Source organism: Chrysemys picta, chromosome 19 (genome assembly GCF_011386835.1).
Source record: "Chrysemys picta bellii isolate R12L10 chromosome 19, ASM1138683v2, whole genome shotgun sequence".
NCBI lineage: Eukaryota > Metazoa > Chordata > Testudines > Emydidae > Chrysemys > Chrysemys picta.
The window spans coordinates 25,091,595-25,118,228 of NC_088809.1; the positions used below are offsets into that span (position 1 = coordinate 25,091,595).

The 26,634-nt window shown below is 60.9% G+C and overlaps 1 protein-coding gene across 2 annotated transcripts in view; it reads left to right on the plus strand.

The window, feature by feature from the left end:
* The first annotated feature begins 272 nt into the window (after positions 1-272).
* The window catches only part of LIMK1 (LIM domain kinase 1), a 40,321-nt gene continuing 13,959 nt past the window's right edge, over positions 273-26,634 (plus strand). Inside the window, exons 1-9 of one of the 2 annotated variants that reach the window (XM_005278861.5) lie at positions 273-446; positions 3,378-3,474; positions 18,182-18,320; positions 21,798-21,907; positions 24,289-24,495; positions 25,203-25,308; positions 25,396-25,580; positions 25,728-25,911; positions 26,313-26,399. In XM_005278861.5, coding sequence (XP_005278918.1) covers positions 389-446; positions 3,378-3,474; positions 18,182-18,320; positions 21,798-21,907; positions 24,289-24,495; positions 25,203-25,308; positions 25,396-25,580; positions 25,728-25,911; positions 26,313-26,399 — 1,173 coding nt within the window. In that variant the 5' untranslated portion in view covers positions 273-388. Of the gene's footprint in view, positions 447-3,377; positions 3,475-5,887; positions 6,084-18,181; positions 18,321-21,797; positions 21,908-24,288; positions 24,496-25,202; positions 25,309-25,395; positions 25,581-25,727; positions 25,912-26,312; positions 26,400-26,634 lie in introns of those variants that run through there. The other variant, XM_024111350.3, reaches the window with a different exon arrangement.

Sequence of the window (26,634 nt, forward strand, 5' to 3'; positions counted from 1 at the left end):
ACAAGCCTTCCAGCCGCACAGAGCCCCTCCTCGAGTGGGATCCCTGCTCAGGGTCACTGCGGCTGGGAGCGCCAGGAGCTGGGCCGGGCTGTCTCAGGGTTAATGGGAGGGAGGCGGGGGCACTGGGATTCACAGGACTCTGCCCTGCCGGGCTCCCTACTGCCCTCGCTCCTGCCCACCTCCCCCGCCTGCAGGGCTGGGGGCGCGGCGGCGGCTCTCGCTCCTGCTTTCCCAGGGATGCTGTGCGGTCGGCCAGCCCCTGTTCTCCCGCTGAGCATCCATCGCAGCCCTGCCCCTTTCGCTGCCTGCGAGCCAGACGCGCCCCGAGCCGGAGCAGGCGGCGGAGCCTGGCGCCGCGGGTCGTGCCCAGGGCCAGCCGGCGGCGTGGATGAGGTTGATGCTCCTCTGCTGCACCTGGAGGGACGAGCCTATGGGAGAGGACGAAGGTTCGTACCTGGGCTGGGGCCACTGCGTTGCCTCTGCAGATGCGGGAGCCCCGGCTGCCGGGCAGGGACAGCCCGAGCGGCCGGGAGCCTCCTCTCATCCCCCCGCCCGAGCTCCTCTCCCAGCCGCTGCCGCGTGCCCAGCCCGGCCGGGGCTGCCGGCGCGCCCAGCGCTCCCCCGCAGGGAGGAAGCCTGGGCCAGCGCTTGGCGCAGGGGCTCCCGGGAGCCCGAACTCCTGGGTCCCGTTCGCAGCCCGCAGGGGCTCGCTGTGACCTTGAGCGAATCGCTTCCCCTGGTGCAGTGGGTGTGGACGGGCGGGCGGGCAGCCCAGGCTCTGACACGTCCCTGGGCAGGTGCAGAGGGGGCTCCCACTGACGCGACTTGGTGTACCGTGCCCCCGCTCCCGGCCAGGCGGGCCCTTTGTGATACAGGGGAGGCCTCCTGCCCCACTGCAGGCAGGCAGCCCTCAGGGGGCGGCTGGTGGCCAGTGGCCAGCTCTTTGCCCTGGGCTAGAGGGCGAAGAGCCAGCAGCCCATGGCCACGAGGAGCCCTTCAGGCCAGGGCCCCAGAAGCTGCCCCCTCAGTCCTGCAGTGAGGCAGGATCTCTGATCACCACTGATCTCTCCCTGACTTGGGGTTCCCATCCTCCAGCACAGGGGCTAGTAACCCTGGTGTCTGAGCCCTCCCCCATGCTAGGGGGTGCATGCTGGGCCGGAGCTTTCTACATCCCTACTTCTATTCTCAGGGGCATCAGTGGCCTGTCTCTGGCCCTCTGGGGGTCACCAAAACCCTCCCATCAAAGGTCCCATGCTCCCAACTCCCAGCTAGGCTGACCAGACAGCAAGTGTGAAAATTTGGGACGGGGGTGGGGGGTAATAGGCACCTATATAACACAAAGCCCCAAATATCAGGACTGTCCCTATAAAATCGGGGCATCTGGTCACCCTACTCCCAGCCCCTTGCGATGCCATTTGCCAGCTGTTCCCTGGCTGCTGGGGGTTCATCATTTCAGGGCGTGGCCTGTCACAGCCCCTTGGCTCCTGGCCCCCAAAGCAGGAAGGGAGCAGACCCTGGCCTGGCCCAGATGATCCTGGTGGTTAATGGCTCCCTCTAGTCCTGGCTGCCCTGCCTCCCACACCAACGCATGGCCCCTCTCCATGCAGCCTATCACCTTACTGCCACCCGCAGCTCCGCTTTCAAGCCATTCTGCTTCCACCCCCCGCGGAGCCGGGCTCCCTGCGCCCTTCCAGGTCTCAGTCCTGTGGGCCTCCACTGCCCCCACGCCAGGCCCTCTCTCCTGACAGCTGGGGAGCGGTTCCTGGCTCACCATGGGCAGTGGGCCCCCTTGCGCCCACTAACACCCTGCATACTCAGCCTGTTGACCTGCCCCTCATCTTCTTGTCACCCCACATCTCCTCCCTCCCTCCCTCCTCCTCCCCCCTCCATACCTCGTCCTCTACCCCCTTATCTGGTCCTCCCCTCCCCCACATTCCTCGCTGCCCAGGTCCTCCTTTCACCCTCCTCACCCCACATGCCTCATCCTATCCTCACCTTCTCCTTTCTTCCCCCTCATGCACTTTGCTCTTCCCCTCCACAGCGAGTCACCTGCCTCACAGCATCTTCCTCACAACCTTCCCTCACCCCTCATGCACCCCTCAGGGCTAGCAGGGCTCCCCACCCCCACCTTCCCCAAACCAGCGGCCTCCACTGCTTTCTCCCCTGAGCTCTGGACTTGCTCTTCCTGCCCCTGCACCTGTCAGTCAGAGGAGATGGAGCAGCAGTCGTGGGGACGCAAGGCAGTGCTGGTACCTCCAGGGAGCCCACCACTCCCCAGGGTCCCAAGCTGGCCCAGGCCACACTCCTGACCCGTGCCAGACACCACGCGCCCAGTGCCTTTCACCCTGCCCCCGCCTGAGCCCCGATGTGACTCTGTCCCAGCCCTGCTCTGCCCTGCCAGCACAGGCCATGGGCACTGGAGGGGGCAGATCTGGCTGTGGCTGGTGTGGGGCCCCAGCCCCTGTTCTAGAAACCAGCAGGGGATCAATAAGTACAGGCAAGGTGAGTGCGGAGCACAGAGCAGCGACTGGGAGAGCATGGCCATGCCTGGCTTGTGCTGTGCCTCCCCCGGGCCAGAGGCCAGGCTTGGTCAGGGCCCAGAGATGGGGGGTCAGGGTCAATGTGGGTCCCAGTGGGGGATGTGGGGTCAAAGCCTGTGTGGGTCTGGAGGACGGGGATCAGAGTCCATGCAGGTCCCAGTGGGGGGAGAGGTCAGGGTCACTGCAGTTCCAGTGTGGGAGAGGAGTCAGGGTCAATAGGTGTTGCAGTGACAGGATGGTGGGGTGTGTGGCAGGGGTGAGTGTCAGTGCGAGTCCATGTGATGGGGGGAGGAGGCTCAGAGTTACCGTGGGTCCTGGTGTTGGGCAGGTGGGAGCGGGGGAGGGTCAGTGCAGGCCCTGTGAGGAAGGGGATGGGTCCCGGTGGCGGGTGGGCTGGGGGCTCTCAGGCGTGAGGGGGATGTGCCCGGCCTAGTTATTCCTGCTCTGTAGCAGTTTTGGTGCTCCTGGCACAGGGGTCTGTGGGACTAATTGTGTGCCCGTTTCCAGTGCCATTCCACCAAGGCTTGCCGTATCCTGCATAGCCTGCCAGGCAGTCGCTACGTCACATTCCCCTTTCATTGATTGGAGAAACTGAGGCACCGAGCAGGGCGGGGATGTTCTATGTCCCCCCAAATCAGGAGTCCTGCTGCCCTGTCCTGTCCCTTTACCACCAGCTCCCACTGCTACGCATGTCTCTCTCCGTAGTTGCCTCAATGCAAGCAGGTGAAATTAGGTGCTGGGCTTCCACGGGAGAAGGGCCCTCAGGGCTCCCCAAGCCAGACTGGCTGTGCCCTCGCATGGGGGTGCGACAGCCTGTGCCTCTTCTGTGTCCTGCAGGAAGCGACCTGCCTGTATGTGCGAGCTGTGGCCACAGTATCTACGATGGGCAATACCTCCAGGCCTTGAACGCTGACTGGCATGCCGACTGCTTCAGGTAGGAGCCACGCGGGGCAGGCATGGAGCTCTCTGGCCTGCGCTCCTCAGCGCTGGGCCTGCCACGCCTGGCCAAGGCTAGAAGTCTAGGGACAGACACTGGTGTCACCTCCCCGTCAAGGTGGCCACATGTGTACACACACACACACACACACACACATACAATGTCCTGCACAGATATACAAACACACACACCTGCAATGCCCCTCTGGCACACAATTCCCTGGGTCCTTAGCCCTGGTCCCAGCCAGCCATTAGACTTGGGGTGGGGCATTCCCAGGATGGGCTGCAGTTCTCCCCACAGCCCTGCAGAGCCAGGCTGGGGCTGGAGCTCTGGGGCCCTAGCAGCCTGTGACCCTTGCAGTCTGCTTTGGTTTCTTGCTTGCTTCCCTGGGCTCCTCTGTCCCCTCAGCACCTGCTCTGCAGGCTTCTTCCCAGCCCTCAGCACTGGCCATGTCACCCAGACTGCCCTGTGGCCTAGCCACAGGTGGGAGCCCTGTGCACTGAGCAGGGCTTGAAGCCTCTCCAGCACTCAGTCAGAGAGGGCTGTCCTCCAAGCCAGGTGCCCCAGGCATGCCAGGTTTTCGGACAGGCCAGCCGGGGTGAAGGGGTGTTTGCTGCTGCAGCTGGATCCCAGCTGGGGTGAAGCGGCTGCCGGAGTGTGAGCATGTCACTGGGAGCCTGCAGGCTCTCAGAGGGCCTGCCCTTCAGTACCACACAGGTGTGCTGCCCCCTCACGTCTGTGGTTGCAGCACAGATAAATGTCATTCCCCAGGGAGGGCTCGGACACCTGGCACACAGCATAGAGTGCGTCCCTAGCCTGGGAGAATGGGAGTGCCGAGCTCCCTGGCATTCTTGTTGCAACCTGCCTTCAGCTCGACCCACCCAAACCTTACTGGAATGCTGTGTGCCAATGCTTGCTTCAAGGGATCTCCCTGCTATTCTACTGCAGTCCCAGCCTCTCCCAGCAGGGGCGCTATAGGGACTGGGGCAGGAGTGCTGGCTGTGGGGGAGCTCCCAGTTATTTATGCCCTGGCACCTCCCAGCAGGGGGCTCTGTGGGGCAGTGTGAGGATGGCTCCCTTCATCATTATTACTGTTTGTGTTACTGGAGCACCTAGCAGCCTGGCCCAGGATGGCCCAGGACCCTATTGTACTAGGTGCTGTACAAACGCAGAACAAGCTGACCCCTTGGCCTGTCCCTGGGGCACAGTGGTGTCTGCAAGAAGTCTGTCTGGGAGCGACCCAGATTCTGTGGGAAGTTGGGCTGCTCTCTGCACTCCACAGCCCCATGCGCTACTGCGACTGGGCAGCCATTAATAGCAGCAGCAGCTGGAGAGCATGTGAACGGGGCCATCTGCTCCTCATTAGCCTGTGTGCCTGCTAAGCCTGAGCCACGGAGGGGAGGGGTGGATTGTGCATCGCATCCTGTGTGCTGGAGTCCCCAGGGTGGGGGGCAGTCTGCTAGGCTTACTGGGGCCAGGACAGAGCCAAGCCCCCTCTGCCCAGGCAGGGGGGTCGGCAGGTGTTTCTTCTTCAGTCTGATGGGGGGCATGGGAGGGGGCAGGTGGTTGGGGGTGGAAGTCGTGCTGGCACTGTGATGGTGCCCCCTGTGAGCAGGGTTAGACAGCACAGTGGTTAATGCTGGCAGCTGCACTGGAGCTTTGTGGACAGTAGTGCAGCCAGCCACTGAATCACTGCTAGCACCAGTGCAAGTGCAGCACAGCAGGGCTCTTTGGAGCTGGGAAAGCCCAGTTCCCTAGGAGTGCACACACTGGGACCTGCCCCAGGGCTCCCTGCACTTGGCATTGCATGCCAGAGGGTGTGCATGCGTCTGCAGGGATGCGCTGGCAGGGACACCGTGAGTTGGTGGGTGGGGTGAGCTGTGATGCTGGAAGGCAGGGCATGTGCATGCACAGTGCTGTTGCAAATGGGAGCAGAGATGTGGGAGGCCGTGTACGGCTGGCAACAGGGCCATGTCCATTTGGACAGTGAAGCTGCACACGTCCGTGCTGATGTTCTGCGTGGAACAGTGGGGGTGCCAGTGGGTTGGCTGCTGTTGTGTTTGCAGGAGTGTGCCCGCAATGCCATTGCACAGCCCCAGAGAGGGGAGGCCTGTGAGTCCTGAGGAGCCAGCCCAGGGGAGGCGCAGCAATGGCCGATGCAGGGCAGGCTGCTGGCTGTCACTGAGGAAGCGCCGTCCCTGTGTGATTACAACTCTGGTTTCCTTTCCCCCTCAGGCTGCTGGCTGCGGTCTGGGGGGAAGTGAGAGCAAGTGTCTCTCCGTGAGTCACTGAGGCCAGAGCTGTGGGGAGCAGGCTGAGGAGGAGGGGATGATGTCATGGGTTCCTGGTCCCTCCTCCCCCTCTCACTTAATGCTTCCAGCTCTTTGAAGTGTCTGTAGGAATTAGAAGCCACAGAAGTGTGTGCAGGGCCTCCCTGGCCAGCTGGGGGAGGCGCCCCCACGGCTGAGTGCAGGGCCCCACCATCCCAGCAGGGGCAGTGAGTGCCGCTCACTGAGGCGCGGGCCGCACGGCCCCGGACTCATTCTGGTTCGGAGGATGCTGACTGCTGTGCTCAAGAAGAGCCGCTTCCTGAGTGCTGGAGCCAAGTAAGTGTGTGGGGCTGCTCTGGCTCGCCCCTGAGCCTCTGCCGTGGCTAGGGGCACCGCATCACCATGGGCTTGGGGACATGGTGTGGGACAGTTTGCGATGGAGTCCGGACAGCACCCTGGGGTCCCAGCCCAAGACATGGATAGAGGGAAGGAGGCAATCCCAAGGAAAAGGAGTGTGCCTGGAGACATACTGCCAAGGAAATAGAAACCGTGGCAGGAAATGTCCCCTTCCGCCCCCCTTCCCTCCCCCCAGCCCTCTAGCCTATGCAGCTACCCCCCACATATCTCTCCTCACACAGCCTGCTCACTGCTTCTCCTGCACTCCCCCAGTTAGCAGGCAGCTGAGGCCAGACCAGCTGTGGGAGGTGGAGGAGCTGAGCAGGGTGGAGGTGATGGTGAGATTCTGATAACCTTCTGGGGGCTGTGGCTGGAGCTGGAATTTTCCTCCCCCAGGCTGGAGGGAATTGACTTTCGGTGACTAGAGGAACCTTCTGTGCGTTGCAGCATTTGGTACCTTGTTATGCACTTGGTAAAAAGTCTGGCTGCTTTTTGTGTGAAATATCCCCCCCCACACCTCTACTCAGCACCGAGGAACTGAAAACCCCTCTGCTCCAAAGTTGGCAGCTTTACCAGCCATCTGGGTGTGTGTGTCGTTATCCCCTTTATCAGATGGGGAACCTGAGACACCCTGAGAGGAAGTGATTTATGTGGGTGGGGGAGGGATGCTGGGCTCTGTTGGATTGAGCAAGGGTTGGGAAGTCAGGTGAGTGAGTTGGATTCTTACTCTGGATCTGATTTAGGCCAAGCGGACACTGCACCCTGCCAGTGGGAGTGCCAGGGTAGATCAAAGGCAGGTGGGTTTGCCTGCTCTGAGCAAGGCTAGGGGACATGCCCTGGGCGCTCCCCATCGCTGCTCCCTCCGGCAGAGCTGCACAGGGGCTAGAGCAAAGGTCTTTGCACCTCCCTCTCCTGCAAGGCTGAGAGCCCATGCAGCATGGCGACCCAGCCACTGCACCCCTCCCAGGATCACGGATCAACCCCAAAGGTCCATCTCTTCCTATGGAACTTCCTGCAGCCTAGCAAGTGGGGTTCTCCTATTTAGATCTGTACAACGTGCGTGTGCACTGGTGCTATATGTCTGAGCGCACACGTGTGCAGCTGTCTGTGCATGCACGAGTGTGTGAGCGCACAAGCCCCAGTCAGGAGCCTGTCAGAGTCCGTGGTCCTAGCCAGGGTGCAGGGGGAACACAGGGCACCCAGACCGCTGCTGCACCAGGTCCACCTGTGCAGGGCGCCCGGCTGCACACCCTCCTGGCAGGCCCAGGGCCAGGAAGAGTGGCGAGAGCGTGGCCCACCCGCAGGGTGCTACAGGGTTGGGTGAGAGCAGGGGTGCTCCCACACCAGCACTGCGAAGGTTAACGCAGCTGGGTTGCGCCCGGACGCGCGTCCTCATTGGTCAGCGCCCTCCCGGGAGAGTTTGACTCAAGCAATCGGAGGGCGGATTCCCTGCCGGAGTGATGTAATGGGGCTGCCAGGGAATGACATCATCGCAATTGACATGCGACCCACGTGCTGCCGAGCGAGAAAGGGGGAGGAGGCAGGAGGGGGCTGCAGAAGCACAACCCCACCCCCACCGCTCCTCACTCTGCATCGCCCCCTACAGCCCCATACCTACAGCCCCACCCCCACCGCTCCTCACTCTGCATCCCCCCTACAGCCCCACACCTACAGCCCCACCCCCACCGCTCCTCACTCTGCATCCCCCCTCCAGCCCCACACCTACAGCCCCACCCCCACCGCTCCTCACTCTGCATCCCCCCTACAGCCCCATACCTACAGCCCCACCCCCACCGCTCCTCACTCTGCATCCCCGCCCCCTCCAGCCCCACACTCCCAGCCCCACCGCTCCTCACTCTGCATCCCCCTCCACCCCCACACCAACAGCCCCACCCCCACCGCTCCTCACTCTGCATCCCCACCTACAGCCCCACCCCCACCGCTCCTCACTCTGCATCCCCCCTCCAGTCCCACACCTATAGCCCCACCCCCACCACTCCTCACTCTGCATCTCCGCCCCCCTCCAGCCCCACGCTCCCAGCCCCACCGCTCCTCACTCTGCATCCCCCCTCCAGCCCCACACCGACAGCCCCAGCCCCACCGCTCCTCACTCTGCATCCCCGCCCCCCTTCCAGCCTCACACCTACAGCCTCAGCCCCACTGCTCCTCTCTTTCCATCCCTGCCCCCCAGAGCCCCACTGCTCCTCAATCTCCATTCCTGTCCCCCCTCCAGCCCCACTTCTCCATACCCCACCTCTTACTAGAGCCCCAGCCCCCTGCCCCTCACTCTCCATCCTCACCCTCCCTCCAGCCTCACACCAACCACCCCAGCCACCATTCTCCATACCCTACACTCCACTAGAGCCTCACCCCACCACTCCTCACTTTCCATCCCTACCTCCCTCCAGCCCCTCAGCGACAGCCCCAGCCCTCCTGCCCCCCTCCATTCCCACACCCTTCTCCAGCCCTGCCCCCAACAGCCCCACCCCCACCACTCCTCACTCTCCATCTCCGCCCCCTTCCAGCCCCACACCGACACCCCCAGCCCCACCGCTCCTCAGTCTCCATCCCCACACCCACCCCAGCCCCACACCGACACCCCCAGCCCCACCGCTCCTCAGTCTCCATCCCCACACCCACTCCAGCCCCACACCGACAGCCCAAGGCCCCCATTCTCCATACCGCAACCCCCACTAGAGCCCTACCCCCACCACTCCTCACTCTACATCCCCGCTCCTTCTCCAGCCCCACACCGACAGCCCCACCCTCACTGCCCCTCCCTTTCCATTCTCACCATGCCTCCAGCACCACACCAACGCCCCAGGCCCACCGCTCCTCACTCTCCAGCACCACCCTCCACTTACACCACCTGATCCTCACTCTCCATCCCTCCTCCCTCCAGCCTCACACCGACACCCCCAGCCCTCCCACCCCCCTCCAACCCTGCCCTCCTCCAGCCCCACCGCTCCTCACTCTCCAACCCTCCTCCCTCCAGCCTCACACCGACAGCCCCAGCCCTCCTGCCCCCCTCTCCAGCCCCACCCCCTCCAGTCCCACACTGACCACCCCAGCGCCCATTCTCCATACCCCACACCCCACTAGAGCCCCACCCCCACCACTCCTCACTCTCCATCTCCACCCCCCTCCAGCCCCACACCAACACCCCGAGCCCCACTGCTCTCTCTCCAGCTCCACACCAACAGCCCCAGCCCCACCACTTCTCAGTCTCCATCCCCACCCTCCAGCCCCACACCAACACCGCCAGCACTCCCGCCCCTCATTCTCCATTCCTCACCCCCAATTCCAGCCCCACACCAACATCCCACAACCTCTATCCCCACACTGACACCCGCAGCCCAATGCCTGACCCTACCCTCCATCCCCACACTGACAGCCCGACCCCCACCCCTCACTCTCCATGGCCACACCCCCAAACTCCAGTCCCACACCGATACCCCCAACTCTAGCCCACAACCCCTGCCCCTCACTCTCCATACTGCCCCCCCACTCCAGCGTTACACTGACACTCCAATGCCCCAACTCCAGCCCACCTCTCTCCATACCCCATGATCCTTACCCCTCACAGCTCTCATGAACAGTCTGCATTCTCCCAGCCACATGCTCCCCACTTTTCTGCATGGCTCTTCCCTACCAGGTATATACAAAGTGATCTTCCCATGCTGTGAGCTTCCCCACAGCAGTGTCCTGCCAGAGCCCGAGTTCCAGCAGGATACATCTGGAGCTGTCGTGAATTGCACTGTTCATGAGTGCTGTGCAGTCCCACCCTGGCTGTAGGGACTAGCTCTCCAGCGAGCCCAGCACCTGCTAGCAGCGGGCTGCCAGGTCCCAAGGCGGGACATGGAGAGCTGTACACAGAGCACAGCAGCTGGGGCCTCCCCACCGGGACAGGGGGTTCATGGGGAGCAAAGGGTCCTGCCGTGTGAGTCAGAGCTGCTGTGCCAGGCCAAAGGACACATTGCCGGGGGTGGGTGGGTAGGGGGGGAGCACATCTGCAGGATGGACGGCCCAGACAACGGGAAGGACAGTGCTGCTCATGGAACTCATTCTTTAATGCATCTTGTACGGCGTGCTGAGCACAGTCTGAGCCAGGCAGATCTATGCTGCAGTGTGAATGATGAGAACCAGCCAGGGACTCTTTGTACAGTGCCTAGCGCAGCGAAGCCGTGATCCCTGACTGGGGCCCTAGCTGCTACTGCACCACAAAGCGAGTACGTGTACGTCTACACTTAAAACGCTAGAGCGGTGCAGCTGCAGAGCTTCAGGGTAGACACTCCCTACGCTGACAGGAGGGATTTTGCCGTAGACGTAGATAATCCACCTCGCTGAGAGGCAGTAGCTAGGTCCATGGAAGAATTCTGCTGTCTACCTAACGCTGTCTATACCGGGCTCAGGTGGTATGACTGTGTCTCTCGGGGGTGTGGATATTTTCACACCCCTGAGAGACGTAGCTACACGGATGTAAATTCCTAGTGTAGCCCAGGCCTGAGATTCCAGGCCTATTACCTGTCCGTGTGTTACTCTGAAGCCTGGAATGTCGGTTGAGTCAGCGTGAAGCCATGGAAACAGCTACAAGCATGATTGAAGGCTCTTTTTGTTCAGACTGTCACCAGGTTCTGAGATTCACAGTGTGTTACCATCCAGTTTGCAGGCATTGGTACCTTACAAGTTCCATCCGTGCTACAGCAAGGCACGGCGAGGGAGTCTGCACTGACAATGCTGCAGTGGCACAGCTGTAGCGCTTCAGTGAAGACGCGACCTATGGGGCTAGGAAGAGTTCTCGCGGCAGTGCAGGCATTCCACCGCCCGGAGAGGCAGCGGCTAGGTTGACAGAAGAATTCTTCTGTCCAGTGAGTGCTGTCTACCCCAGTGTTTCGCTCGCACAGCTGCAGCTCTTGGGGGGGTGGCTTCCTGGTCAATAGGGTTACAAGACTGCTATCCAGTTCCCTTCTCCTCTAGCACCTGCTCACTCCACCCCCATGACTCACACAGACACCCCATCTGTAGCTAAACCCACGAACGTTCCTAGTCTGGACTGGGCCCAAGAGTCATCAGAGGTAACTCAACCATTCACCCCCCTTACTCTGCAGCTAATTTGCACTGATTGGGTGGGGGAGATGGCACAGATGTGGATCACTTGGCCCAACTGCCAAACCCGTGCACCAGCCTGGGCTCCCAGCTCCATGTACAGCTAACACAAGAGATGCTGTCATGCTCTGGCCCCACTTCCCTTTGGGGCAGGTTCCAGGCTGTGGCTGGACAGCACGTGATGTGCACAAATCCATTGCTGCATTGCAGCCCGCGTGCAAACAGGACGTGATTCTGTGACACTGCTTCCTCTTCTCACCACACCAGGAGAAACCAAGAGCAAGTAGTGATCCAAACACAGCCAGTGCCTTCCCAGTGCCCCACAGTGTTACCACACCTGGGAACTTAGCTGCGAGGGGGGGGCTCCCTCAGCCATGGCGCCAGGCTGGGAATTGAGGGGGATCTGCAGGCAACACAGATAGGACACAATTCGAGACCAGCAGTGGCTACCCAAGCTGCCAATCTGGGACGCTATTAGAGACCAATAGTGGTCACCCGAGCTACAGAGCTCGGCCACAATTAGACACCAGGGGAGGCTACGTGAACTGCAAAGACTGAACAGAATTAGAGATGGGGTGTCTGTGTGAGCCGGGGGGAGGGGTGGAAATAGAGATGGGGGTGTCAGTGTGAGCTGGGGGGAGGGGTGGAAATAGAGATGGGGGTGTCTGTGTGAGCCGGGGGGAGGGGTGGAAATAGAGATGGGGGATGTCTGTGTGAAAAGGGGGGAGGGGTGGAAATAGAGATGGGGGTGTCTGTGTGAGCCGGGGGGAGGGGTGGAATTAGAAATGGGGGATGTCTGTGTGAGCCGGGGGGAGGGGTGGAAATAGAGATGGGGGTGTCTGTGTGAGCCGGGGGGAGGGGTGGAAATAGAGATGGGGGTGTCTGTGTGAACCGGGGGGAGGGGTGGAAATAGAGATGGGGGTGTCTCTGTGAGCCGGGGGGAGGGGTGAAAATAGAGATGGGGGTGTCTGTGTGAGCTGGGGGGAGGGGTGGAATTAGAGATGGGGGTGTCTGTGTGAGCCGGGGGGGAGGGGTGGAAATAGAGATGGGGGTGTCTGTGTGAGCCGGGGGGAGGGGTGGAAATACAGATGGGGGTGTCAGTGTGAAAAGGGGGGAGGGGTGGAAATAGAGATGGGGGTGTCTGTGTGAACAGGGGGGAGGGGTGGAATTAGAACATAAGAACGGCTGTACCGGGTCAGACCAAAGGTCCATCTAGCCCAGTATCCTGTCTACCGACAGTGGCCAATGCCAGGTGTCCCAGAGGGAGTGGACCTAAGAGGCAATGATCAAGTGATCTCTCTCCTGCCATCCAACTCCATCCTCTGACAAACAGAGGCTAGGGACACCATTCCTTACCCATCGTGGCTAATAGCCATTAATGGACTTAACCACCATGAATTTATCCAGTTCTCTTTTAAACGCTGTTATAGTCCTAGCCTTCACAACCTCCTCAGGTAAGGAGTTCCATAAGTTGACTGTGCGCTGCGGGAAGAAGAACTTCCTTGTATTGGTTTTAAACCTGCTGCCTATTAATTTCATTTGGTGACCCCTAGTTCTTGTATTATGGGAATAAGTAAATAACTTTTCCTTATCCACTTTCTCCACATCACTCATGATTTTATATACCTCTATCATATCCCCCCTTCGTCTCCTCTTTTCCAAGCTGAAGAGTCCTAGACTCTTTAATCTCACCTCATATGGGACCCGTTCCAAACCCCTAATCATTTTAGTTGCCCTTTTCTGAACCTTTTCTAGTGCCAGTATATCTTTTTTGAGATGAGGAGACCACATCTGTATGCAGTATTCGAGATGTGGGCGTACCATCGATTTATATAAGGGCAATATATTCTCAGTCTTATGCTCTATCCCCTTTTTAATGATTCCTAACATCCTGTTTGCTTTTTTGACCGCCTCTCCACACTGCGTGGACATCTTCAGAGAACTATCCACAATGACTCCAAGATCTTTTTCCTGACTTGCTGTAGCTAAATTAGCCCCCATCATATTGTATGTATAGTTGGGGTTATTTTTTCCAATGTGCATTACTTTACATTTATCCACATTAAATTTCATTTGCCATTTTGTTGCCCAATCACTTAGTTTTGTGAGATCTTTTTGAAGTTCGTCACAGTCTGCTTTGGTCTTAACTATCTTGAGCAGTTCAGTATCATCTGCAAACTTTGCCACTTCATTGTTTACCCCTTTCTCCAGATCATTTATGAATAAGTTGAATAGGATTGGTCCGAGGACTAACCCTTGGGGAACACCACTAGTTACCCCTCTCCATTCTGGGAATTTACCATTAATTCCTACCCTTTGTTCCCGGTCTTTTAACCAGTTCTCAATCCATGAAAGGACCTTCCCTTTTATCCCATGACAGCTTAATTTACATAAGAGCCTTTGGTGAGGGACCTTGTCAAAGGCTTTCTGGAAATCTAAGTACATTATGTCCACTGGTTCCCCCTTGTCCACATGTTTGTTGACCCCTTCAAAGAATTCTAATAGATTAGTAAGACACGATTTCCCTTTACAGAAACCATGTTGACTATTGCTCAACAGTTTATGTTTTTCTATGTGTCTGACAATTTTATTCTTAACTATTGTTTCGACTAATTTGCCCAGAACTGACGTTAGACTGACCGGTCTGTAATTGCTGGGATCACCTCTAGAGCCCTTTTTAAATATTGGTGTTACATTAGCTAACTTCCAGTCATTGGGTACAGAAGCCGATTTAAAGGACAGGTTACAAACCTTAGTTAACAGTTCCGCAACTTCACATTTGAGTTCTTTCAGAACTCTTGGGTGAATGCCATCTGGTCCCGGTGACTTGTTACTGTTAAGTTTATCAATTAATTCCAAAACCTCCTCTAGTGACACTTCAATCTGTGACAGTTCCTCAGATTTGTCACCTACAAAAGCCAGCTCAGGTTGTGGAATCTCCCTAACATCCTCAGCCATGAAGACTGAAGCAAAGAATCCATTTAGTTTCTCCGCAATGACTTTATCGTCTTTAAGCGCCCCTTTTGTATCTCGATCGTCCAGGGGCCCCACTGGTTGTTTAGCAGGCTTCCTGCTTCTGATATACTTAAAAAACATTTTGTTATTACCTTTGGAGTTTTTGGCTAGCCATTCTTCAAACTCCTCTTTGGCTTTTCTTATTACATTCTTGCACTTAATTTGGCAGCGTTTATGCTCCTTTCTATTTGCCTCACTAGGATTTGACTTGCACTTTTTAAAGGAAGTCTTTTTATCTCTCAATGCTTCTTTTACATGGTTGTTAAGCCACGGTGGCTCTTTTTTATTTCTTTTACTGTGTTTCTTAATTTGGGGTATACATTGAAGTTGGGCCTCTATTCTGGTGTCTTTAAAAAGCGCCCATGCAGCTTGCAGGGATTTCACTTTAGTGTGAGCCAGAGGGGGAGATGGAACTAGAGATGGGGGTGTCTGTGTGAACAGGGGGGTGGGGTGGAATTGGAGATGGTGGTGTCTGTGTGAGCCAGAGGGGGAGATGGAATTAGAGATGGGGGTGTCTGTGTGAACAGGGGGGAGGGGTGGGATTAGAAATGGGGGTGTCTGTGTGAGCCGGGGGATGGGGTGGAATTGGAGATGGTGGTGTCTGTGTGAGCCGGGGGGGGAGATGGAACTAGAGATGGGGGTGTCTGTGTGAACCGGGGGGTGGGGTGGAATTGGAGATGGGGGTGTCTGTGTGAGCCAGAGGGGGAGATGGAACTAGAGATGAGGGTGTCTGTGTGAACCGGGGGGTGGGGTGGAATTGGAGATGGGGGTGCCTGTTTGAGACAGGGGATGGGACGGACATAGAGACTGCACGTGGCAAGGATGGGGGTGTCAGTGTGAGCTGGGGGGAGGGATGGGATTAGAGATGGGGATGTCTGTGTGAACCAGGGGGTGGGGTAGAATTGGAGATAGGGGTGTCAGTGTGAGCCGGGGGGAGGGGTGGAATTGGAGATGGGGGGTGTCTGTGTGAATCAGGGGATGGGACGGACATAGAGACTGCACGTGGCAAGGAATCCTGGGACTGGGGCCTGACATCCGAAAGCTGTTTCATTCCCTAGGGTGAGCAGGGGATGGAGGAGAAGGGAACTGGAAGCCAGCATGACCTGGGCATCACTATATTGAGAATAGTCTATGTGGGACCATGCAGCTGGGAGTCACCTAGCTACTGGTGCCTGGGCTGGCGAGCGCCTTGGCGGCTGGCTGGCGGGCGCACAGCGAGCAGGGCTCTCCTCTCATGGTCAGAGAACAGGCTTTGCCACATGCTGGGGCCCTCTGCAATAGCCATGATCAGAGACAGGAAATGGCCCTGGGTGGGTCCTGGCCTGGCTGCTGCAGCCTCTCCGCACACAGGGTGCAGGATGGTGATGGCTTTTTCTGGAGCGGTAGAACCAGGTCTCTCCCTAAGGCAGCAGGCGGCTGTGGTGCTGTAAGTGCTGATAACCACCGGCCATCGCAGCCTAGTCTGCCAGCCATCGCCATCCCCTGTGGAGCGTAGTCCATGGAGCCTTTGGCTCTGTCTCCATTATGGAGCCTGCCCGTTGGCCCAGAGGTGCTACGTTCCAGGAGAAGCGCCGGCGGCACAGAGTGACGTGCAGTGATTTTGATCACTCTGGGTATGTGTACACTGCAGTTTGACAGCAGCGGCTGGTCCTCGCCCACTGACCCAGGCACGCGGGGTCTGGGCTGTAGGATCCTGCGAGGTGGGAGGATCCCAGAGCCCGAGATTGAATGTCTTTACCACAAGTAAACAGCCCCTTAACCCAAGTCAGGGGGTGTCTACATGCAGTGTAGACATACCCTGAGTGTGAACCTCTGCACCAGAGCTGGAATGGCGGCTCTCCCAGCAGTAGGGTTACCATATTTTAAGCATCCAAAAAGAGGACACTCCACGGGCCCCGGCCCTGCCCCAACTCCGCCCCTTCCTGGCCCCGCCCCAACTCCGCCCCCTCCCCTGGACGCTTCGCCCCTTGCCCCTCCCCCTCCCCTGCTTCCTGCAAACATTTGATTCACGGGAAGCCTGAAGCAGCAGGCAAGCTGGGGCGGGGGGGGTGCGGCCCAGTCCGGCCCCCCTGGCAGCCGGCCGGCCTAGGCCAAGAGGCCCTGGGTCGCCGGCCCCTGGCCGAGCACCATCGGCCCCCGGCCCGCACCGCCGGCTCCGCACCGCCGGCCCCGGCCCCACACCACCAGCTCCGCACCGCCGCCAGCGGCCCCCGGGCTGAGCACCGCCAGGCCCGACCCGGCCCCCGGGCCGAGCACTGCCGGGCCCGACCAAGCACCGCCGGCTCCGGCCCCCGGCTCCGCACCGCCGGCTGAGCACCGCCCGGCCCCAGCCGAGCACCGCGGCCAGCGGCCCCTGAGCCAAGCACCGCTGGCCCCAGCCCCCGGCTCCGCACCGCCGGCCGAGCACTGCTGGCCCCAGCCCCCGGCTCCGCACTGCCGGCTGAGCACCGCCGGCCGAGCACCGCCGGCCCCCGACCCCGCACCGCCGGCCCCCGGCCCGGCCCTGGCCAAGCACCGCCGGCCCCGGGCCCTGGCCGAGCACCCCTGGGCCCGACCTGGCCCCCGGGGCCGAGCACCCCCGGCACCCCCGGGCCCGACCTGGCCCCCGGGGCCGAGCACCCCCGGGGTGCACTGGGCCGAGCACCCCCAGCCCCCGTCCGAGCACTGCCGGCCCCGGCCCCCAGCTCCGCACCGCCGGCCAAACACCACCGGCCCCGGCGGCTCCGGCCCCCGGCCAAGCACCGCCGGTCCCTCCCTCCCTATTTTCCCAGACATATCCAGCTTTTTGAGATTTCCTCCCGGACGGGGATTTGAGGCCCAAAAAGCCGGACATGTCCAGGAAAATCCGTACGTATGGTAACCCTACCCAGCAGCCCACAGGAGGCTGGCAGGCCCCTGCCAGAGGAGCGACAGTCTCTCTCTCTCCACCAGCACTTGCACAGCTCAGAGGTGCCCACACAGGTGGGGTCAGGGGTCAAGAGCTTTCCAATTGCGCAGACACTGTCAGGCTGCAGCCCTGAACTCACATAGTCTGCTCTTCACATTGCAGGGGGGGAGGGGGCCTAAGTGTCACCAGGGTAATTACGTGATGGGGGAGGGGCTGAGGGTCACTGGGGCAGTTACATGATGGGGGAGGGACTGAGCATCACTGAAGGCAGTTACATGATGCGGGGAGGGGCTGAATGTCCCTGGGGCAGTTACACCATGGGGGAGGGGCAGTTACATGATGTGGGGAGGGGCTGAATGTCCCTGGGGCACTCCCAGGACGGGGGAGGGGCTGAGTGTAGCTGGGACAGACCAGGAAAGTGGGGGGAGGGGCTGAGCATTAACTCCTGCTGTGCTGGGAGGGAGCTTGAGCCGCCTGCGGCTGCGTTGTCACTGTCAGCCCAGGGGAAAGGAGCAGGCCTGGGAGAGGCCAGCAGGATGCAGCCTGAGCTGGAGGGCAGGCAGAGCTGGCTGGACCCAGTGCTCGCCTGGTGCAATTCCCCTGGAGTCACTGGGACAGCAGGAGGGCCGGGGGTGGGGTAGCGAGGGGGTGAGGAGTGAGATCTGTAAAGTCACAGAGGCTGGGGGTCGCTTGCCTGTCGGCAGCTGCCAGGTTGCAGTGACATGGTGGCTAGTACAGGTGTGTGAGGGAGGGGAGTTTGGGTGAGTGACAAGGAGTAGAGACCAGCAGGGCCATACGGGAGGGATGGAGGGCAGCTCAGCGTGGAGGGCCGGGCGCTAGCTGGGGCAGCCCCCATGCCCAGAGTCCAGCCCTGCAGCCGTTTGGGGAGGTAGCGTCCGGCAGGAGCAGCCCAGCCCCACTGTGGCTTTCCTGTGGCTGGGCGAGGGGAGGGTCAGACCTGCATGGTGCCCTCGTTCGGATCCCGATAGGTCACGGGCACCATCCGTGATCCACCCTCTTGCTACTGCAGGTGCTGCGAGTGCGGGGCCCTGCTGTCCCACCAGTACTATGAGAAGGATGGGCGCCTCTACTGCAAGAAGGACTATTGGGCCAGGTTCGGGGAGCTGTGCCACGGCTGCTCGGAGCAGATCACCAAGGGGCTGGTCATGGTAAGTACCATTCGCCAGAGCAGAGGCGTCGCCCTCTGCGAGCAGTCTGAATGTGGGTGCACCTAAGGAACAGCTTAAAGTGAGGGGCACAGGGCTCTGTGCAGTCAGCCCAACCCGGGTGTGAGGCCTGACCCTGTGCAGTCATTTACTCCGGAGGAGCACTGCCCAGCCAGACCGGCATTGAAATCAATGCTCTCACAGTGTGCAGGCAAGCAGAGAGTCAGGCCCAGGGCTCCTTGGATGCTGGGGATTCCCACAAACCCGGTGGTCTTGTGGCTAGCAGTGACTGGACATTCCCAACCCAGCTTCTCCGCAGGGCAGCGTGGGACATGACCTGGGGCTCAAACTGAAGATGTGGGCGGTGTTAGCTGGTGTCATCTAGAGATGAGGTCATTGGAAAGGGGGTAGTTTCCAGCAGTGGGCGAGTAAATAAGTCACACACACAGCAGGGAGCCTGTCACAGTTACCCAGCACCATGGTCGGAGAAGCCAGGCTCAGGCACCAGCAGGGGAACTGGTACAGCACCATGCTACAGGTAAGGGCCAGACCGGGAGCTGCGGCCACTGCCCACGAAGGGGAGGGCCAGGAAGGATGCTGCTTTCCAGCAACCAGGGCCCCTTGGCCATTGGAGCCGGGATTGGGGGGCTTGTTGGTATCACTAATGTCATTGGATTTTGGATGGAAATTTGTAACCTCAAATTTCTTGCCTGAGGCAGATAAGTGGCAATTAGTCAGGGAGCTGGGAGAATAGCCAAGGTGGTCGAGTTCCATATCCACCCCCTTTGCAGACAAGGGGTCAGTCGTGATACCCATGGGTGCTGGAACTAGGGGTGCTGGGGGAGGCTGCTGCACCCTCTTGGTGGAAGTAGCAATAGCAACCCAAATACCCCTGGTGGGACCCCAGTGAGATGGCAGTGGAGTCACGCCTGGTGAGAGAGGTTCCAGCCCCAGGAGTTAAGGGGACACTGTCACGTCAAACCTCCTGTCCTCTATTCCTGGGGAGCCCCAAGCTGACAGTGCTGGCAGTCTCACCTCCCTGTCCGTGACTCACTCTGCATCTCACTCAGCGTGGGCAGCACAGAGCGGCTGATACCTCTCGCTTCTGTTTGTCTGGTGGGGAGTGATTTGGTGCAGGTTTTACTGGCAAACTCCCAACCTTCCCCATGCGAGCAGCTGTGCTAGTCAGTGCCGTGCTGGGGCTGCAGCACCCGCTCAGCACGCAGGGTTTGGGCTGCAGGGGATGTTTACATCCAACAGTCACTACCTGCCAATCGATTGCCTTTCGGTTCATGAACGCCGTCCTGCTGGGTTTATACAGCTTCTCCCCAGCTCATGTGGCCAGGGCCTCTGAGGCAAAGCCCAGGGGTCCCCCCAGGGCCAGGGCCTCTGAGACAGAGCCCGGGGGTTCTCCCATTAATGGCGCCTCTGAGGCTAAGCCCAACGGTCCCCCCCAGGGCCAGGGCCTCTGAGGCTAAGCCCAGGGGTCCCTCCCCAGGGAATGGGCCTCTGAGACTGAGCCCAGGGGTTCCCCCATTAATGGCGCCTCTGAGACTGAGACCAGGGGTCACCCCCCAGGCCCAGGGCCTCTGAGGCTAAGCCCAACGGTCCCCCCCAGGGCCAGGGCCTCTGAGGCTAAGCCCAGGAGTCCCCCTAGGACTAGGGCCTCTGAGGCTAAGCCCAGGGGTCCCCCCAGGGCCAGGGCCTCTGAGGCTAAGCCCAGGGGTCCCCCCAGGGCCAGGGCCTCTGAGACAGATCCCGAGGGTTCCCCCATCGATGGCGCCTCTGAGACTGAGCCCAGGGGTCCCCCCCCAGGGCCAGGGCCTGGGCCTCTGAGGCTGAGTCCAGGGGTTCCCCCATGGCAGCTTGCCTCCATGCTCGAGTCTCTTTCCGAACCCCATGTCCTGCATGCCACCCAGGAGAGCCTGTCCCCACCCAGGTGGTTACCCCAGAAGAGCTGTGTTCGGAGGTCTGGTCCAGCCAGCCAGGGAGCTGAGCCAGCAAGTGCCTTCCGGGCAGCCCTGCCTCTGCACTTCCCGTCTCCTGCCCCGGGTGCTTCAGTCAAGTGCTGTCATTGCCACAGCGGGGAAAGGCCGGGCTGGGGAGGCCAGCCATGTGACTATGCTGCAGCGCAGGGCACTTCCCCTTGTTTACAAGCACAGGGCACTTCCCCTTGTTTACAAGCACAGGGCAGGGAGGGGCTCTTTGCCACCCCAGCCACTAGATGTTCTACCCTGGTCATGGGCGCAACCCCTGGGTCCCATCCAGGCTGTCCCCACTGGGCAGGGCCACTCCCAGGGCTTTGTCCAGCCAGGGGCGAAGAACTCTCACCCTCAGCAGCCTTGGCCTGGCCATCAGGGCACATTTTCCTTGACTACATCTAATCCTGTGATTCCTGAGGAGCCCTGGCTGAGTAGCTGCCCTCTCTGCCGGGGCTCTGCAGGGCCTTAGTGCTGTCCCTGTCCCCTACTTGTCCCTTGGCCAGCTCCCTGAATCTCCTCTCACTGTGGGCTCCCTCCAGCCCCGGAGTCTGTCTGGCTTTTCTCTCTGAGACGCCCAGAGCAGAGCCCGGTGATCCTGGCTCTGGCTCCCCAAGCAGGAGAGAAGGGCCAGGCCCCTCCCTGCTAGGGCCCAAGGCCATCACTCCATGCCACCTCACAGACAGATCCCTGCCTGGTGGGCTCCCCTCACCGCACGTCCCTCCCCCTCACCGCCTGGCTGGGGGTGAGCTCCCAGCACACGGCCAGTGAGAGGCAGACTCCTGCAGCGGGGAGCAGGGATCCAAGCCCTGAAGGCAGGGTCCCTGGTGCAACCCCTTAGAAGGGTAGGACTTGGGGTAATCTTGCTTCAGAGCCTGGCCCAGGGCTGCCAGGGGGCCCAGGGTTGCCGTCCCTTGTGCCCCAAATGCAATTGAGGAATAGCGGAACAAAGCCCTGCCTTGGCCAGACCTGCTCCAGCTGCTGTCGCGCCCCCGGTGCTGGGGTTCCTGTAGAGGAGGCACAAAGCTGTCAGAGCTGGCTCCTCTCCTACCAGAGGGCCCCTGCATGGGGAGTTTCTCACGGGGGCCTTGCTGCTGTGTTGTATGTTGGTGCCAAGTGAATGGGGCCCTGTGTCCATGGGCAGAGCTCACGGGCAGAAGACCAGAGAGGAGGAATGGCTATAGCACAGGGCAGCAGAGAAGTGGATCTTGCCAGTGGCACCATGAGGGGGCCCAAGCTCGGGCTGCTGGGATGCAGGATGTAACTCCTGCCTCGCCCTATCATTGGCCTAGACCCCCCATGAACCAGTCCCATGTGCCTGTCCAGCCATGGGGCCAGCAGCCTGTGGGACTCAGGCCCAGCTGCAGGAGGCTCTTCCAGTCACAGCAGAGGAGTGAATTGGGCAGGATGCTTGGCCCAGCGCTCTCCCGGCTGCTCCCTGAGCGGTGGGGGGCGCAGCCAGGTGGGCACGCTCAGCCCTCGCTCTGTATCTCCTGAACAGGTGGCTGGGGAGCAGAAATACCACCCAGAGTGCTTCAGCTGCCTCAGCTGCCGGGCATTCATCGGTGACGGCGACACCTACGCGCTCGTGGAGCGCTCCAAGCTCTACTGGTATGTGGGGCTGGGGTCACGCCCCTCCCCCCAGGGCCCTGTCCCCCAGGGCCGGGGTCACGCCGTCCCCCCCATGTCTGGGTCACATCCCCCCCCACCCCAGGGCTGGGGGCCCGCTCTTCTCCGCCCTCCCCGCCCCCTCCCGCGGGGGCAGGGGGTAGAAGCTTGGTCCTGCCGGCTCCCCTGCCTCTTCCCGCAGTGTGCTGGGTTCCTGCCCCTCCCGTCCTCCTCTCCGTCCCTCCCTCCCTGCCAGCCGATCAGTTGATGGCCCTTGCAAGGGAGGGGTTGGGGGAGGAGTGGAGTCAGCGTGCTTGCTGCTCGCGGCAGAGAAGAAGCGGGAGCAGGGCCTTGTGGAAGGGGGGGGGTGGAATAGGGGCATATCCCCTCCAGCCCCCTGCTGTGAGCACCCCATGACCCCAGCCCACACCCCCAGCCCTCTGCCCTGACCCCCCCTCACACACACACAGCCCTCTGCCCTGAGCCCTGCACACCTCCCAGGCCCGTGCCCTGAGCCTTGCAGCCCCGCACACACCCCAGGCCCCTGCCCTGAGCCCTGTACCCCCCTCTCACACACCCAGCCCTCTGCTTGACTCCTTCACCACCCCCACGACCCCAGCCCTGACTCTAGCACCCCCACACATACCCAGGCCCCCCCCCACTCCATGCCCTGACACCTGCACCCTCCTCGCATGCCCCCAGCCCTCTGCCCTGACTCTTGCACCCCCCCACATACCCAGCCCCCGCCACACCCCATGCACCCCCCACATCCTGACTCTTGCACCCCCCACATACCCACCCCCATCCTGAGCACCAAACGGGAGCTCCTGCACCCCCTCCCCCACATTCCCACCTGCACCCCTCACACCAAATGGGAGCTGCCCAGGTAAGCGCTCCACACCCAAACCTCCTGCCCCAACCCTGAGCTCCCTCCCTCATTCTAGCTCCTGGCCAGACCCTACACCCCAACCCCTAGCCCTGTGCTCAGTGCACTCCCACCCTCAGCTCAGAGCAGAGAGAGAGGAAGAGAATGGGCCAGAACCAGGGAGAAGGTAGGTACCCACTGTATGTGGGCCGGGACCCCAGACCGGCAGCGAGCTGAGTGGGTCCAGCAGCCGGGATCCCGGTTGGCAGGAGCCAGCGGATGGAACCCCTGCGCGGCAGCGGGCTGAACTGCTCAGCCCACTGCCAGTCTGGGGTCCCGGCCACCGGCCCCACACAGCCTGCTGCCAGTCTGGGGTCCCGGCCACCGGCCCCACACAGCCTGCTGCCAGTCTGGGGTCCTGGCCACCGGCCCCGCACAGCCTGCTGCCAGTCTGGGGTCCCGGCCACCGGCCCCGCACAGCCTGCTGCCAGTCTGGGGTCCCGGCCACCGGCCCCGCACAGCCTGCTGCCAGTCTGGGGTTCTGGCTGCCGGACCCTTGCCAGCCAGGGTCCCGGCCACAGGCCCCGCTCAGCCCACTGCCGGCCTAGGTGAACAGAACCCCAGACCAGCAGCGGGCTGAGCGGGCCAGCGGCATAAGATCAACATTTTAATTTAATTTTAAATGAAGCTTCTTAAACATTTTGAAAACCTTGTTTATTTTACAATACAACACTAGTTTAGTTATATTATATATAGACTTATAGAGAGAGACGTTCTAAAAAACATTAAAATGTATGACCGGCACGTGAAACCTTAAATTAGAGTGTATAAATGAAGACTTGGCACACCCCTTCTGAAAGGTTGCTGACCCCGGACTAGTGGCCAGTGGGCTGATCCATTCCACCGGGTGGGGGGATACGAACTAGTGGCCAATGGACTGATCCATTCCAGCGGGCGGGGGGGTACTGGACTAGTGGCCAATGGGCTGATCCATTCCAGTGGGTGGGGGGATACCGAACTAGTGGCCAATAGGCTGATCCATTCCGGCATGTGGGAGGGGGGTACTGGTCTAGGGGCCAATGGCCTGATTTGGGCCATCCTGTATTGTCACACTAACTCTTGGGACTGCTATGGCCCCACTGTGCTCCTGTTCTTGGGCCCACGTCCCAGTGCAGCCTTCTGGACACACTGGTGATAGTGGGGCAGAGTATAGCCCAGCTGTGGCACTTTGCAGAGTGGGTGCTCAGCGAGTCCCCCTCACACCGCCTGGGACAGGCCTAGTCTATGGGTACCAGGCTGGAAATCCCTCTTGGGACATGCCACAGACTGAAATGCACTGTTAGGGAGCACGGGGTGAGCCCCAGCCCACTGTTCACTACCCCTCCATGGGCCAGCGCGTGGGTCCCCCTGGTCTTGAGCCCATCTGCAAAGGAAAACTGCTAACAAACTGCTCATGGCGTCTCTCCTGTCTCCCCCCGCTGGGTCTCTGCCCCGCTGCCCTCCTCCCCACCCCTCCCAGTGGGCACTGCTACTACCAGATGGTGGTGACCCCGGTGATAGAGCAGATCCTGCCGGATTCCCCTGGCGCCCGGATCCCACACACTGTCACACTGGTGTCCATCCCGGCCTGCAGCGACGGGAAGCGAGGGTTCTCTGTGTCCATCGACCAGCACTGCAGCTCCCAGGGCTGTGGCTCAGAACACTCCCACACAGTCCGGGTCCGAGAGTAAGTATCTGCCCTGGGGGAGGGGGACGATGCTCTAGCACTAGCGGGGAGGGGGGAGCACTCCACAGGTAGCTGACTTGGGGCTAGTGGGCATGGATCTCCCTGGTGCAGTGGGAGCCCCTCTGCCAGTTCTCACAGCTCTGTGCATGGGGAGGAGGCCAAAGAGCCCTGCAGACTGAATCCAGCCCCCCCACCCCATGCACACACCCTCCTTCACCCTTCTGAGGGGTGGGAGTTCACGTCCCATCTAGTGCAAGCAAGGAGGGGCCCAGGTAGAGCCACTTGCAATGGGAGCTGTGTGTGCAGCACCGAAACCACCACCCCCCCAGCCCCTTTTCCTGAGGGGCCACTGAGCAGCCAAGAACAGGGGAGAATCCGCCCCCTACTGAGAACAGGGGAGAATCCCACCCCCCAAGTAGAGGACACAGGAGCCGCTGGGGCTGGGGGTGCCTGGACCAGTCTCCTGCAGGGGGCATGACCCTGTGGTGCTGGGGGTGACCAGGTGTCATTTTGTATGCAGGGAGGTGGGGGGCACTGGTGCCTGCTCTGCCCCCCGTGGGTGAGACTTGAAAGCCTCTTCGCTGTATGGGGTGGGGATGCTTGGGACCCTGGAACTGCATCCAGGGGGCTGGACGTGGGGCCTCCGTGAGCCTGTCCTGGTGCAGGTGTGGCGGGAGCTCACTGCACTGTGTGTGCCCTGCCTCCAGAGTGGACCCTGACTGCATCAGCCCCGACATGAAGAACTCCATCCACGTTGGGGACCGTATCCTGGAGATCAACGGCACCCCCATCAGGCACGTTCCACTGGACGAGGTACGCCCCCTCCTCATGCTCCCCCAGCCAGCCGGCAGGGCCCAGGCAGCTGCCCAGGGACCTGAATCCCTCACTCTGTGCCTGCAGATTGACCTGCTGATCCAGGAGACCAGCCGCCTCCTCCAGCTGACCATAGAACACGACCCCCACGATGTGGTGGCCCGAGAGTCGGCGCTGGAGAGCAGCCCCCTGGCTGACCTGCACAGCCCCCAGCGCTCGCCGGCCTGCACGCCTGGCGGTGAGGCCAGCGCCGTGAGCCAGAGGACAGTCATGTAAGGACAGAGCTACAAGCATGACCAGCATGCTGCTGGGTGGGCCGAAGGAAGGGTTGGGGGGGCGAGAGCTCCGGTGGGATAGAGCCTGGGGCCCCTGCGGCAATGGCCCAGCTGACTTGCTGTGTGCTTTGCCGGGCTCTGCAGGAGGAGCTGCAGCATTGACAAGTCCCCGTGCTCCAGTTCCTTGGGCTCCCCTGCCTCCCAGCGCAAGGACATCAGCCGCTCCGAGTCGCTCCGCGTCGTCTCCCGCACGCACCGCATTTTCCGTCCCTCGGACTTGATCCACGGCGAGGTGCTGGGGAAGGGCTGTTTTGGACAGGCCATTAAGGTACCACTCACCCAGCTTGGGCTTCTGCTGGTCCCCACACCCACCCATATGGTAACCCAGCTTCCCCTCTTGCCCCCCACTCCCTGGGGACCCCTCCCCACTCTCTAAGCTGAGAGCCCAGGAGAGCAGCGGCCAGGACCCTCAGGCCACTGTCAGGGCTTGCATTGCAGATCCCTGTTCCTTCTCCCAGTGTCACCCGTGTGATGGGCTCAGCTCCCTTGTCGCCCCATTATCCTGTACCTCTCCCCCCACACGGGGAGGTGGGTCTCCCAGTGGCTGCCATAGAGAGGCGAGGGCCCTGCCCCACTCCAGTATCCATTGCAGCCCCACCCTGCTGAGAAATGCTCCTTGCAGCAGGGAGCTGCGGGGTGTGGCTGCAACACTCTGCCCCTCTCTGCCAGGTGACACACCGGGAGACAGGCGAGGTGATGGTCATGAAGGAACTGATCCGCTTTGATGAGGAGACCCAGAGGGCATTCCTCAAAGAGGTGAGTCCACCCTGCTTGCTGTCCCTGAGCCCTGATCTCACTCCAACCATACCCTGACCCATCGCAGTCTCTGTCCTTCAACCCTGATCCTGACCCAACCCAGTCTCTGTCCCTCTCCTACTCCTCAAGGCAGCAGGAAGGCTTTTCATACTGTCTCAACAGACCTCATGAGCAAACTAGGGACACCTAGACGCACCTACTGTAAGATGGGCGCACAACTGGCTGGAAAACCGCA